Here is a 15498-nt window from a genome sequence, read left to right as displayed (position 1 = left end):
TGACACAGTGCTCTCTGCTGCCACCTCTGTCCATGTCAGGAACTGTCCAGAGCAGCAGCAAATCCCCATAGAAAATATACCAAATGTTATTACTATTGTTTCTATATTCTTTGTTAACCCATATGTTAGCTTGTTGTACAAACATGTTAACTTTACTGTTGGCACTAAAGTTAGTGCTTATAGATTTTCTCTTTTGTAATATGTTTTTAAAAAACCTAATAAAAACATTGAACCAGAAAACCTCTCCTGCTCTGGACAGTTCCTGACATGGGCAGAGGTGGCAGCAGAGAGCACTGTGTCCGACTGGAAAGAATACACCACTTCCTGCAGGACATACAGCAGATGATACGGTTTGAGTTTTTTTGTAAATAGAAGTACTTTACAAATCTGTATAACTTTTGGACTCCAGTGGCTTTGAAAATGAAATATTTTCTCTGGAGCTCCCCTTTAATAATATTTAGTAGGGTACACTCCAAGGTTTCAATGAGTCCCTCTTACCACAGTCAAGATAGATATATTTCAAAGAAATTTTGTTTTTTTGTTTTGTTTTTGTTTGTTTTTTTAATGTAGACAAGTACAAATATTTTTTTCTTGCTTATTTTTCAGAAGGAGGGAAGATATAGCGGCTATCCTGTCTACCACAGCGTCTATGAGACTTTTGAGATTGTGGATAAGTTCTACGACCCCACGTATAAAAATCATCTGGCGGTGGCCAAAGTACGAGGCGGCCTTGTGTTTGACCTGGCCAATGAGGTGATTATCCCCTTCAACGCCCAAGACTATGCAGACGTCCTGAAGAATTACGCCAAGGTGGTGGACAACATAGGACAGAAACACAAAGAGCAAATGGTGGCATATAATGTCTCTTTTGGTAAGTTTGGTGTTTCTGGATATGACCTTTAAAATATGGCACCTTAAAGGGGTTGTTCACAAAAAAATTTTTTAATCAACTGGTGCTAGAAAATGCCAGAGATTTGTAATTTACTTCTATTAAAAAAATCTCAAGTCTTCTAGGACTTATCAGCTGCTGTATGTCCTGCAGGAAGTGGTGTATTCTCTCCAGTGTGACACAGTGCTCTCTGCTGCCCCCTCTGTCCATGTCAGGAACTGTCCAGAGCAGGAGAGGTTTTTGCTGCTGTCGCATTTCAAGGACTGGTGTATTCACAATATCATGTCTAGTCGAGGGGGGGGGCGCTGTTGTACTGTCGCTTATGACTAGTAATTGCTCAGGGTGTGGTGAAAAGTGGTACTGCATGTTTCATTTCTAATAAGCTTTTCTTTTTACATACATATATACACAGAGGCACTTTTTTCTGCTATTGAAAATTTCACAAAGTCCGCTGCATCTTTTCACGCAAGGCTGAAAGACGTGGATGTTACAAAGTAAGTCAAAGATTTCTCTACATACATGCTGTTCTATAGCTGGGGGTGTATGCTATTCATTGGGGTATTCACCATAAATACTTGGTAAAGGGGTCTTTATTTTATAGATTCATTTTTTCCAAAATCAACACAGAAATTCACAAAACTGAAATTTAATAAAAAAATAAATAGAACTGGGCTGAAATTCAAGGCCCCTTAAAGGGATTGTTCACCAAAAAATGTTTGTCATTCAAATCAACTGGTGCCAGAAAGTGCCAGAAATTTGTAATTTACTTCTATTAAAAAAATCTCCAATCTTCCAGTACTTATCAGCTGCTGTATGTCCTGCAGGAAGTGGTGTATTTTTTCCAGTCTGGAGAGCATGTGATGCTTTTTATGGGGATTTGCTACTGCTCTGGACAATTCCTGTTATGGACAGAGGTGGCAGCAGAGAGCACTGTGTCAGACTGCAGAGAATACACCACTTCCTGCAGGACATACAGAAGCTGATAAGTACTGGAAGACTGGAGATTTTTCAATAGATGTAAATTACAAATATCTGGCACTTTCTGGCAAAAGTTGATTTGAAAGAAAAAAAAAAAGTAGGGTGAACAACTGCTTTAAGGTCACCATACACTTTATACCGTAGTATACTAAAGTTGTCTACATGAAGATTTAGATATGGCATTAAAGGGGTACTCCACTGCGTCTTTGGCAGAAAGCAGCAGCCTCAGAACTGGGGGAAGGAGACTTAAAAGATAATAAGTATAAGTATGGAACATACATGTACTGTATTTTACAGTGGAATACCCCTTTAAGACGTGGCTAGGACAATTTTGAAGGATATGAGGTGTACTTTGATCCAGTAAAGGGGAGAGTGAGAAGGTAGATATGAGTGGGGCAATAAACCACTGGAAACTATCATTCATCCATCTATCCATCTTACATCTACTATATCTTCATTACAGCCCCCTAGAAGTTCGGTCTGTCAATGATCAGCTGACGTACCTGGAGAGAGCGTTCATTGACCCTTTGGGGTTACCCGGACTTCCTTTTTACAGGTAACAAAATGACAATACTAATGCACTCGGGGGCGTTGTCTATAGAGGCGGCAGCTACACTCAGGCCCCTGTCCCGTCGGGACCCCAAAGCTGCCTCATGCTACATAAGAAGACACCAGTAATATAAATGACATATGGTAGCCGGGCCCTATTACAAGAGTGTGACCACAAGATCAGACTACACTGATGTTTGTTTGTAGTCTGTTGCCATGGAGACACATAGGAACTATAGGCACAAAACTTGTTTGCTTTTCCCTCCGCAGACACATCATCTACGCTCCGAGCAGCCACAATAAGTATATGGGGGAGTCCTTCCCTGGAATCTATGACGCCCTCTTCGACATCGAGAACAGAAGTGACCAGCGCTCAGCATGGGAGGAGGTCAAGAGACAGATCTCTATAGCCGCCTTCACCGTCCAGGCAGCCGGACAGACCCTAGAGGACGTGTTATGAGCCTCATGATTATAATGTATATATGATATTTATATAATAAGCTAATGAGTCGCCGTGACAAAAGATTTTTTTTAACCCTCCATTACGTTCTTTGTGATTGACCTCATATTTCAGCCTTAATACCGAACACCTGAAAAGCTCACATGGACTTAAAGGGACACTAACCCTATTATTTATGACATGTAAATACCGTGAAGCAAAACCAGTCCAGCACAATATTATATTTTTAACACATCTTGATGTCTGCATTTATTTTTAATAGTGGAATATGGAAGACTTAAAGGGGTAGTCCAGAGAATTTTTTTTTCTTTCAAATCAACTGGTTTTAGAAAATTATATAGATTTGCGAATTTCTTCTATTTAATCAAAATCTCCAGCCTTCCAGTACTTATTAGCTGCTGTATGCCTTGCAGGAAGTAATGTATTATTTCCCATCTGACATAGTGCTCTCTGCTGCCACCTCTGTCCAGATCTGTAGCAAATCCTCATAGAAAACCTTTCCTGCTCTGGACAGTTCCTGACATGGACAGAGGTGGCAGCCTGTGTCAGACTAGAAAGAATCCACCACTTTCTGCAGGACATACAGCAGCTGATAAGTATGGGAAAACTTGAGATTTTTAAATAGACGTGAATTACAAATCTATATCACTTTCTGAAACAAGTTGATTTGAAAGAAAAAGATTTTCACGGAAGTACCACTTTAAATTGTTTGGGGGGGATTCAAACACTTCTATCCATCCCATCTGGTATGATGGACATGACCATAGTTTGCAATTGTTACAGTTTTCACAGGACTGTCCCATGAACAGACCGCAAGAAGGGGGAAGGGTTTTCCAAGTTCAAATGGGGCAATGCTATAAATATCTAAGGGGGCGCTCACATGTTCCGTAATTACGGGCCATTCCAGGGAACGACGTGCTACTGACCCGACTTCCGTGCACAGTCCGTAAATACAGATGATGTGCTACAGAACTATGGGTCGGTACGGTAGCGCATGTAGTTGATTTAAAAACTGTTTTTACACACCCAAGGAGTTATTCTTCCACCAGCCAGCAGGGGGTGCTCACTACACATCTATTTATGCACAAATACATGTTTCTTCATACCCGATTCCTCTTCCTGCATGCGCAGTCAGTGTCATCCCTGCAGGTGATCTGGTGCAGATTGTAGCAGTTGGTTGTCAGTTACTGAAGAGCTGCTGTGGGGGATCTGGTGCCCCCTCTAGGCAGATAGAAAAACTACATCTCCCCAATGAACATGAAGGTCAGTCGAGTCTGTCATGAACCAATTGGACAACCTGTTCTCCATAGACTGTGTTTTTATCAACCAGATCGGTAGGAAAAATGGGAGTTGTAGTCCATCTAGGGCAGAGATGGGGCAATTCCTATCATGCCTGGACAGCCAAAGCTTTAGCTTTGGCTGTCCAGGCATGATGGGAGTTGTAGTTTTGTGACAGCTGGAGATCCTAAGGTTCCCCATCCCTGGTCTAGGATGCCAACATACCTGTTTCTTGCGCAGCACAACCATGGGGTGAACATGGTCTAATACTGCCCGCCTTATATCGTCTTATGTTGTCACTTTCAAGTTTGTCTCCAGTTAGTTTCCTGGATTACCATACAATTTATGGATTAATTCCAACGTCTCTGCCTTCTGTATGTGATAAACCAGTCTAACCAGTCCTATATTGACATCCTGTGCAGTGTGCACACATCCTATCACCACCATATGGTAACAGCCAGTAGTGGATTATAATAGGGGCGTTTTGGGCGGCAGCCCGGGGCCCTGAGCTCCTGGGGGGCCCATGACCAAGACTTATACTTTCAGTGGTGTACTGTCTCCTGGCTACACTTCTGCCATAATTTGCAAAAAATCACAGTTTTTTTATGCCAATTTTGCACAAATCAGGACATCATGACATTATCTATCCTGTACTATGAACGCCAGGCTAGTGCTGCCATAGTTACAGTGGGGTGGGGGGGCCCAGGCTTGGTGAACAGCACGGGGCCTATGGTAAAGTTAATCCGCCCCTGGTAACAGCTGATCATCTGGCTGCCGCCCTGGATCATCTGGAGGTCTTGCCCTGATCCCTACTGTATAGGGTCAGAGGTCCTTCATAAACCACCTAAGTACATGTTCACATGGTGCGCTTCTGCTGTTGTTCCATGGCTGAGTCCCATGTTGAAAAAAAATCAGCATCATGTTAAATCATCTTAAAGGGGTGCTCCAGCATGGGGGCACTTTTTTTGGGAGACCAGCGGCGGGTCACTCATCGTGGCGCTCTGGTCCCCGGTTCCCGGCCGCTTCCGGGTGTCTGACGCCGCCCGAGACGCTACGTCTCAGGGTCGCTCAGCCACTCAGTAAAGGAGGCGGGATCCGAGCTGACTTCAAACGGATCCCGCCTCCTTCACCGAGTGGCTGAGCGGCCCTGAGACGTAGCATTTCAGGCGGCGTCAGACACCCGGAAGCAGCCGGGAACCGGGAACAGAGCGCCGCGATGAGTGACCCGCCGCTGGAACCGGGGAGGTAAGTGGACGTCTTATTTCAGCCACCTCCTCCCCGGTCCCCCCCAAAAAAGTGCCCCCCCCCCCACTAGAGTACCCCTTTAAGGGCAGCTTCAAAGGTACCGTATCGCAGCGGATTTTCTACTGCGGATCCGCAGCAGATTTGAGTAAATGAATGAACAAACCATCAAATCTGAGCAGAAAATCCCTTGCGATACAGTATGTGTGAAGCTACCCTAAGGGTGCGTTCACACCTACAGGATCTGCAGCAGATTTGATGCTGTGTTCAGTTATTTAAATGAAATCTGCTGCGGATCCGCAGCAGGAAATACGCAGGTAAGTGTGAATTGTTTTAATTCACATTTAATCGGAGAGTTAATTGTTTTATTTGATAATACATTGCTTTAATAAAGTTATGTTACTTTGTAATATAAATTTATTAAAATGAATACATAATATTTTGTCTACCATTCAACTTCTATTGAATCTGGAAAAACATGGAGACACCCTAGGGCAGGGATAAGGAACCTTGGCTCTCCAGCTGTTGCAAAACTACAAGCTTTGGCTGTCCAGACATGATGGGAGTTGTAGTTTTGCAACAGCTGGAGAGTCATGGTTCCCTACTCCTGGCCTAGGGCCTATGGCTGTATCCATGTTTTCCAGAACTCTTTAGGGCTGCATCCAACTTCTTCAGCCACCGGTTATCAAATGGCGCGTGATTGGTCTCAGACATGCACAAATCACTCTCTTTTCCCTATCCCGTTCTTAAACCAGAAAAAAAAAAACACAAAGGAGGAAATTCAGGTGCTGTCTTTAGATTCTCCTTGTGGCCCATAGCAACCAATTACAGCTCAGCTTTCACCTCTGACATTGCTCTGGTAAAATAAAGCTGAGCTGTGATTGGTGCACTGAATGCCCTTTAACCAATCAGGGGCTGCATTGGTGTCCAGCCTCAGCCAGTGATTGGCCAGGAAGTGTGGTGCAGGGGTCCCATTACATAGATAGGGGGGGGCTGCTCGGCTAATACATTACCTGCCTACGCTGTGCGCTGCCCGCCGGGAGCCTTATAGGCAAGTGGGGGCCCGGGCAGGTAATGTATTAGGCAGGTAGCTCTAGGTTAAATGGGGGTGGGGGCTTTACATACTAGCAGCCGTATGAAAAATCCACTGCGAGTACATAAATCTGTGGAAAATTACACTGGACACAGGATTGCAGCAGATTTCGCTGCGAAACTCACTCCGTGAAATCTTCTGCCATCCAGGATGTTTGAAGCTACCGTCAGGGTGCCTTCACACACTCCGGATTTGACGCTGTGGATTCGCAGCGAAATCCGCTGCGGATCCAGTGTCAGTGCATCCCTATGAGTATACATACTGGCTTATTGACATCCCGCTGCAAGTATGTAGGTTAACCCTCTGGCTGCTGGAGCAGACATCACCTCCTCCCCGATCCGGCTTGCTTCGGGGGTCCTCGGCAGGACGTCCTGGTCAGCCAATCAGTGGCTGCGGTTGGGCAGTGCATTGATTGGCTGAGCAGGACGTCCTGCCGAGGACCCCCGAAGCAAGCCGGATCGGGGAGGAGGTGATGTCTGCTCCAGCAGCCAGAGGGTTCACACTACGTTTTTGCAATCCGTTTTTAGCAAAATATGGATGAAAAACGGATGCATGTGTGTGCATCTGTTTTGATACATTTTTCCATTGAATTCCATTATAAAAAAAAACAAACATCAAAACGGATCCGTTTTTTTTTTTTTTTTTTTTAACGTACACAAAAACGTAGTCGACCTTATTTTTGTGTACGTTAAAAAAACGGATCTTTTTTTATAATGGAATTCAATGGAAAAACGGATCAAAATGGATGCTGACACATGCATCCGCTTTTTCCATCTGTCTTTCATCCGTTTTTTCGAGAGAAAAAAACGGTCTGCAAAAACATAGTGTGAACCCAGCCTTACATACGAGTATGTATTCTCATAGTGAAGCACTGCAAATCTGGTGTGTGTGAAGGCACCCTTAAAGTGATACGGTAGTCCTCTATACTCTCGCTTGATTCATTGATTAACTGTCAACTGGGTGGGGCTTCAAAGCAGTTGGGCCCCATCTACTGGCTGCCATGAAGCCCCGCCTAGGTGACACTGTCCACCTATGAAATGAAGCAATTTTAGAGCAGAAAGAAGACACAGACAAGTGTTATACAGGTAGACACCCACAATCTGCCATTGTCCCAGTGTAGTGTCTATTAGTGCTGTATATCATCATATAGTGACTAAATAACATAGCACAGCGGCCGTTTCCCCCAGGTACAATGAACAAGCAGATGGCTCAGTTCTCCGTATGTGATGATTCCTCGGACTCGGAGGAAGCCGGTCACCAGTGGGTGTGGTTGCTCCAATCAGAAAGCCAGGTAAGTGATATAACATCCAACTCATTGGGGTCCAGATACATCTTCTATTTAGTACAGAATACACTATACACGAGGCAGGAACGGCAAGGATGCAAGGGTTTCGGGGCCAAATCCGGTACATAGAAACTAATATAAAAGGCTAAAAGGCCCGGGTTTTAGTCATGTGACTAATACTGAATCTGTCCTCTACATGTGAGAGTACTTAAAACATGTTGTATGGCTATCCCTATAATAAACAGCTGTTATCCAAGATTAGAAAACCATAGCTGATTAAAAAAAAACAAAAAAAACACAGCAAAACAGCGCCACCTTGTCCTCAGGATGAGTGTGGTACTACATACATCCTTACATCATTCAAATCAATGAGCTCTAATACAGGGGTGGCTCTAGATGAAAGTAGCTATAGTTTTTAATACTGGATAATTAAGATACAACCTGGATGGATGAAGAAAATATATAGATTACAACTTAAACAGATCGTATTTATTCTATACAGTCAGATATAAAGGAAAATGTATATGGCCCTTGAAAACAATAGACAATAGGACTGCATTGAAATCCAATGTGTAACAACACAGGAGCAGGGACGGCAGTGATAGGACCACAGTACACAATGACCCGGCCGCAGCCAGATAATCTGCAGGAAGCTCTGAACTAGCTATAATACTTAGGCAAATACAACCAGACACCATCTGATAGCCGGCAGAGATAATCTAGTATATGAACAGGCTGGATAACTAGTTATTTACCTACTATGCAGAGAGGCTCATAGAAAGCACAGGCCCCATGGGAGAGTCAGCTGTATGCGGTATATAGACGACATCCTTCTCATATGGAGGTCTCATGTCTGATATTTTTGTTTCGCCTTACATAAATCAGAATACTTCGATTTGAGTTTCTTTTTTTGGATATTAGTTTATTTGACGAGCAAATACATAGTGGATTATATGGTATATATGACATGCACAGTAACCATCCCCATGTACTTACCTATAGATGAGAATGTCTGGGCTAGAAGAGCTGTCTCTGATGATACGTCATGCCAATGTGGTATACCCCCGGGGTGAGGAGCGGACGGTCACTTGCCTGGTGGTCAAGGTCACATGCCGGAGGTGGTTGGCTGAGATACAGCCGGGCCTTGGAGTGTTACTTTGTGACGCCAGTGTCGGTTGGGCACACAGGTGTGATGGCACGCCTGCTTTTATTTTACAAGGCCTTTTGTACCCTTTTCCCCTGTGGTCAGTGTCCTGCCGGGTTGCTACGGGGTCCCTTGGGTTAGTGTGATCACGGGTGGCCAGAGTGGTGTAGTGACCCTCCCGGACTATAGCAACCGCCACCCACACAAAGGGGAAGTGTCCCAAGGTTAGGTGGTGTGTGCTGTGTTGGTGGAAAGCAAAAGATCACAGAGTCTCTGTAACTTAAATAGGCTTGTTTTACTGAGACGATAATTGCTTGATTCAAGGCTACACAATCATAAGGGTTTCTCTAGATAAAGCACTTGGTAATACATTGGACAATAGTTGCAGACAAAATGTTGGGATGTTGAATACTTAGAAGAAGAAGAATACCTGTGTCCGTGTATTGACCTTTGATTAGTCTTCACACCACCTTATGCCCACTAGACTCGGCTGAACCTTCCTAGAGGGTGACACAGGCCCCAGACCTTGCTTACTTGGGATGAGCGGAATGCTGAGGGTTCCCTGCTGATACCCGTGCTGTGAGATAGAGTTCATAGGCTTATCGCAACTTTGCTTTATCCGGATCAGTTCCTAGCTCTTTGGCTTTAGTGGATACTGTCCTGCTCTGTTACTTCTCCTAGTCCACGGCATGGGTTGAGGTTGTCTCTGGCTTGTCCTCTCTTAGAAGGGTTTTAGTACTGTATAGTATTGTGCAGCATCACTGAGAGGAAACTGTTGGCTGAGCACTATCTCGGTTCCTTCCCATGCGAGGTTCTAGCTAAGACTGACTCTTGAGGGTACAAGGACCTGGCAGAGGGCCAGGGCCCAGATAGGACCACTGTAGTGAGCTGTCTAGCTTGTGTCGTTCCTCCACAATGTCCAACACGAAAAACTCATGCACCTCCTCCACCCATGTGACTTCCTTCCCTAGCGTAACTAACGTGTGCTGTGAGTGGGTGAAGAGTGCAATAGAAGAAGCAAAGAGAGAGCTGATAGGAGATAAGAAAAACAGATTCCTATTGGTCTACAGATTCGTGTGACACACAAAGAAACGATAACCCTTTACACCCTTCAGCTGTGCAGCTTCCCAATACACATAACTGATAGAGCGACATCTGGTGGCAAAACTTTAGTACTACTTTCATCACCACACAAGTACAATAAGTACAGACTTTTACAAATAAGTACAGACTTTTACAAACTAACACCCATGGTAGGATACCACACCAAGAAATAACCATACCTGTTCCATGGCGGTATACTACATATATACTATGTAGAGCTAAAGCAGTCACTGAGCGAGAGGGATAAAAGAAAGATGAGAACAATACAGAGTGTCCCTGTGTTTTACACTCCATATAGTTGTCAGTATGTGAGATACAACAGATAGTCTGTAAGCACTCAGCAGACCTAGGCCAAGATGAGATTCCAGGAGCCTGGCTGAGGGAATGCTGCTCTGTGGTGCTAGGTAACCTTTGTGTATTCCATTGTCCCTTAGCTTGTATCCATGTTCTCTGCTCACTAGTACTTTGCTTAAAAACATTGGGTACATAAAAATACTACTTCCTTTACATGTCACTATATATCCCATAACATCATCTATTCCATGTGATTTGCAGTACTGTATATAGGTTATACAGTGACTGAAAAAACCCACCATACAGCGACTGAATAAAACCGCCATATAGTGGCTGAATAATGTACTCATACAGTGACCAAAGAATACCACCATACAGTGACTTAATAATACTACCATATAGTGACTAAATAATGCATCCATACAGTGACTGAATAATACCACCATGGAGCGACTGAATAATGCCTTTATTCAGTGACTAAATATTACCACCATACAGTGAGTAAATACCACCATACAGTCACTTAATAAAACCATTATATAATGACTGAATAATACTTCCATACAGTAAACAAATAATAGCACCATACCATTACTGAATAATTCTGCCATCCAGTAACTGAATAATACCACCATACAAACACTGATCAATAATGCCATTAAAAAAGACTGAATAATACTTTCATATAGTGCTTGAATAATACCACCATAAGGGGACTGAATATCACTGCTATGACAGTGAGAGAATAATACCAATATTTAATGACTGAATAATACTTATGTACAGTGCCTTAATACGACCATACTGTAACTAAATACCACCAGTGACTGAATAATATTGCCATACAGTACCTGAATAATACCACCATACAGAGAATGAATATCACCATACAGTGACTGAATACCGCTATACAGTAACTAAATAATACTGCCATACATTGACTGAATATCGCCATACAGTAACTGAATACCACCATACAGTACGTGATTAATACTGCCATACAGTGACTGAATACCACTATACAGTAACTGAATAATACTGCCATACAGTACCTGAATAATACCGCCATACAGACTGATTATCGCTATACAGTACCTGAATAATACTGCCATATAGTGACTATCGCCTTACAGTGACTGAATATCGCCTTACAGTGACTGAATAATACTGCCATACAGTGACTGAATATCGCCTTACAGTGACTGAATAATACCACCGTACAGTACCTGAATAATACCACCATACGACTAATTAAAACCACCATATAGCGACTGAATAATTCCTTCATACAGTGACCAAATGATATGACCAAACGAGGACACAACAGGACACAAGGAATACTGCCGGCTGCTTCTTCTTGTCCTGTTTTTCTGTACAACAGAAAGCAATAGCAGCAGGGCAGGAATATCACAGCACAATCCAGCATGAAGTGACATCTGGTCATCTAAAATACTGATAATCCGGCACTTGCCATACTTAGGGATTCCTTCTGAATGTACAGATGGCAGATATCGTGTATATATGGGCACAGGTTTATATATGAGCCACAGATATCCCTCACACCTGCGCCTGGTTATATCCATTTGCTGCAGTTTAGAGCAACAAGATGCCATTCCGCACTGTCACCGCTAGGTGGCGTCGGTATTCAGCTTCTGCAGTTGAAAACAAAAGTTTTGAAAGTTCTTAAAGGGTTTTTTCCTTCATAGAAAGTTTCATGCTCGACCAGGAGGATCTCGGGAGACGATCCGGGTTGCTCAAACTTCATGGCCAGAAAGAAGGGAGTAAAGCGGACGTGTGTGGTTATCGCAATGTCTCTGGCTGTGGTTTTCCTCCTGGGAATGCTTGTAGGTGAGTGGCTGCAGCCATGGCTTGTTTCCTAGAGAACATATGTTACCTTGTTTCAGTGTCCGGGATCCGATCACATGCTGCTGAGCCGAGCTGGACACGGCCGGGCGTTATAATGGGGTGGAGGGGGGCGCTATATGCTGCACAGGTGCTCACTGTCCGTACTGGGTGAGGGATTGTTACTTCTATTGTTCTGATGGGTTTTGTTTTACTAACACGTTAACAATAGTATTTAGAATTGTTAGAATGAAAGAAAAAATAAATATAATAAAAAAATAATTGAAAATAAATTAAAATGATAATGCCATTGTCCAGTCCGTAGCTCTTCAGCCGTTGTAAAACGACAACTCCCATCATACCTGGGCAGGGCTGCATGATGGGAGTTGTTGTTATTATTAGTATTATTAGGAGTTGTAGTTTTGCAATGGCCGTAGGTCAGGGATGATGGGATTTGTAGTTTGTAGTTGGAGGGCCGAAGGTTCCCCATGCTTCCTGTAGAGCCACAGGTTGGGAATCGCTTCTGTAGGATGGAATAAAAGGATAAAAAGAACAACCGTTTTCCAGGGCCGGGGAACCTTTTGAACCTGTTAATAAAACTACAGTTCCCATCATACTTGGGCAGCCAAAGCTTTAGCATTTTTTTTTTATAACAATCAGCGTTTAGGCGGAACGATATATCGTATGGAAAAATCGTTTTGCGATCGCTTAAGCCTATATCGCCCATAGGTTAAATCGGTGAACGACTGTTTACACGGAACGATCTGCGAATTTTTTACGAACGACGATTTAAGAACATGTTGTAAGATCAAAATGAACGATTTCTCGCTCGTCGTTTGATCGTTGGCTTCGTTTACACGTACGATTATCGTTCGAATTCGATCGTTATTGTGCAAATTTGAACGATAATCGTTCCGTGTAAACGCAGCATCAGCGCAGCATAAGTTCGAGCCTTCGTGGTCCACCAACAGGTGATGCTTTGAGGAATTCCCATACAAAAAACACCTGTGATAATACCCGCTGCACTGAGTATAATTATATCACCTGTGATAGTACCGGCTGCACTGAGTATAATTATATCACCTGTGATAATACCGGCTGCACTGAGTATAATTATATCACCTGTGATAATACCGGCTGCACTGAGTATAATTCTATCACCTGTGATAGTACCTGCTGCACTGAGTATAATTCTATCACCTGTGATAATACCTGCTGCACTGAGTATAATATCACCTGTGATAGTATCTGCTGCACTGAGTATAATTATATCACCTGTGATAGTACCGGCTGCACTGAGTATAATTATATCACCTGTGATAATACCTGCTGCACTGAGTATAATTCTATCACCTGTGATAGTACCGGCTGCACTGAGTATAATTCTATCACCTGTGATAGTACCTAATGCGCTGAGTATAATTATATCACCTGTGATAGTACCTAATGCGCTGAGTATAACTATATCACCTGTGATAGTACCGGCTGCACTGAGTATAATTCTATCACCTGTGATAGTACCTGCTGCACTGAGTATAATTCTATCACCTGTGATAGTACCTGCTGCACTGAGTATAATTCTATCACCTGTGATAGTACCTGCTGCACTGAGTATAATTATATCACCTGTGATAGTACCGGCTGCACTGAGTATAATAATATCACCTGTGAAATAGTAATGGTACTTTTAGTTTTGTAGGATAAAAGTAAAATAAATATAATAAAAAATGGGGAAAAAAAATATTTTGCAGCAGCTGTAAAAGCACTGCTGCAGCATAGACCATTAGGGAGAAGTCCCCTTTTAGGTTACACTGCACTCTCTTCTACAACTACATCGTGACTAATAGGGGAGATTTATCAAACATGGTGTAAAGTGAGACTGGCTCAGTTGCCCCTAGCAACCAATCAGATTCCATCTTTCATTTTCCAAAGAGTCTGTGAGGAATGAAAGGTGGAATCTGATTGGTTGCTAGGGGCAACTGAGCCAGTTTAACTTTACACCATGTTTGATAAATCTCCCCCTATGTCTGTATCCATGGTTTCCAGGACCCCCTAGGGCTGCATCCAACTTCAGCCACCGGTAATCAAATGCTGAACAATCAGGTTCGGACTAACTTGAGTGTGCTTGAAGTTCGCTCAAGACAAGTCTCAGCTTAAAGTGTCACCCTTGTTAGACTCTTTGGAAAATGAGAGTTGGAATCTGATTGGTTGCTAGGGGCAACTGAGCCAGTCTCACTTTACACCATATTTGATAAATCTCCCCCATGGTGTTTACAAGCCAAGAATTTGAAAAGATGAGAAATCTGAGGCTTTCCTGTATGACCTGATCTCTGTTTATAGTCTGTTCCTGGTTTTGGCTTAAAATCTTTAGCAGATAATCTGTCACGTAATCTTTCTGTGTAAATGGACCCTCAGTCTTTCCTATACATGTGTCCTCCACATATGATCTGTTCCTGGCTGTGATTTCAAGGGGTTGTCCAGCGAAAACCTTTTTTTTTACATCATTTGCTTTCATAAAGTTATATAGATTTGTAATTTACTTCTATATAAAAATCTCAAGTCTTCCCATACTTATCAGCTGCTGTATGCCCTGCAGGAAATGTTATTTTCTTTTCAGTTTGACACAGTGCTCTCTGCTGACATCTCATCCAGAGCAGCAGCAAATCCCCATAGGAAAACTCTCCTGTTCTGGACAGTTCCTGACTAGAGAAGAGCGAAGTCGATCCGAACCCGAACGTTTGGCATTTGATTAGCGGTGGCTGCTGAACTTAGATAAAGCCCTAAGGCTATGTGGAAAACATGGATATAGTCATTGGCTGTATCCATGTTCTCCAGACAACCTCAGAGCTTTATCCAAGTTCAGCAGCCCCCGCTAATCAAATACCGATCATTTGGGTTCGGATGGACTCGAACCCGAACCCGGTTCGCTCATCTCTATTTCTGACATGGACAGAGGTGGCAGGAGAAAGCACTGTGTCAGACTGGAAAAAATACACCACTTCCTGCAGGACATACAGCAGCTGAGAAGTACTGGAAGATTTTTAAATATAGTAAATTATAAATCTATAGAACTCTCTGAAACCAGATGATTTGAAGGAAAAAGATTTTCACTGGAGTACCCCTTTAAAAGCCTGAAAGTGTGAACACCAAGGACTTGTGGACATGTTGCTATGCCCCAGTAGTCCTCAATACAATAGCAGCTTCACACATAACTAGAGATGAGTACAACTCTAGTCCGATCGTTTGCCATTTGATTCTTAAAGGAGAAGTCCGACGAAAATTTTTATGAAAGTATTGTATTGCCCCCCAAAAGTTATACAAATCACCAATATACACTTAT

The 15498-nt window shown here is 43.0% G+C and overlaps 2 protein-coding genes across 2 annotated transcripts in view; both read left to right on the top strand.

The window, feature by feature from the left end:
• Positions 1-3111, top strand: part of LOC138794131 (putative N-acetylated-alpha-linked acidic dipeptidase) — a 47918-nt gene extending 44807 nt beyond the window's left edge. The window contains exons 16-19 of the mRNA XM_069972900.1: positions 607-871; positions 1302-1383; positions 2331-2423; positions 2687-3111. Coding sequence (XP_069829001.1) covers positions 607-871; positions 1302-1383; positions 2331-2423; positions 2687-2876 — 630 coding nt within the window. The 3' untranslated portion in view covers positions 2877-3111. The remainder of the gene's footprint in view (positions 1-606; positions 872-1301; positions 1384-2330; positions 2424-2686) is intronic.
• A 924-nt stretch (positions 3112-4035) lies between these two features.
• The window catches only part of LOC138792349 (N-acetylated-alpha-linked acidic dipeptidase 2-like), a 64719-nt gene continuing 53256 nt past the window's right edge, over positions 4036-15498 (top strand). The window contains exons 1-3 of the mRNA XM_069969664.1: positions 4036-4139; positions 7677-7780; positions 12023-12164. Of these exons, the coding sequence (XP_069825765.1) occupies positions 7682-7780; positions 12023-12164 (241 nt within the window). The 5' untranslated portion in view covers positions 4036-4139; positions 7677-7681. The remainder of the gene's footprint in view (positions 4140-7676; positions 7781-12022; positions 12165-15498) is intronic.

The sequence above is a fragment of the Dendropsophus ebraccatus genome, chromosome 5 (assembly GCF_027789765.1).
Source record: "Dendropsophus ebraccatus isolate aDenEbr1 chromosome 5, aDenEbr1.pat, whole genome shotgun sequence".
Classification (NCBI taxonomy): Eukaryota; Metazoa; Chordata; class Amphibia; order Anura; family Hylidae; genus Dendropsophus; species Dendropsophus ebraccatus.
This window is presented reverse-complemented; position numbering and strand designations above follow the sequence as displayed.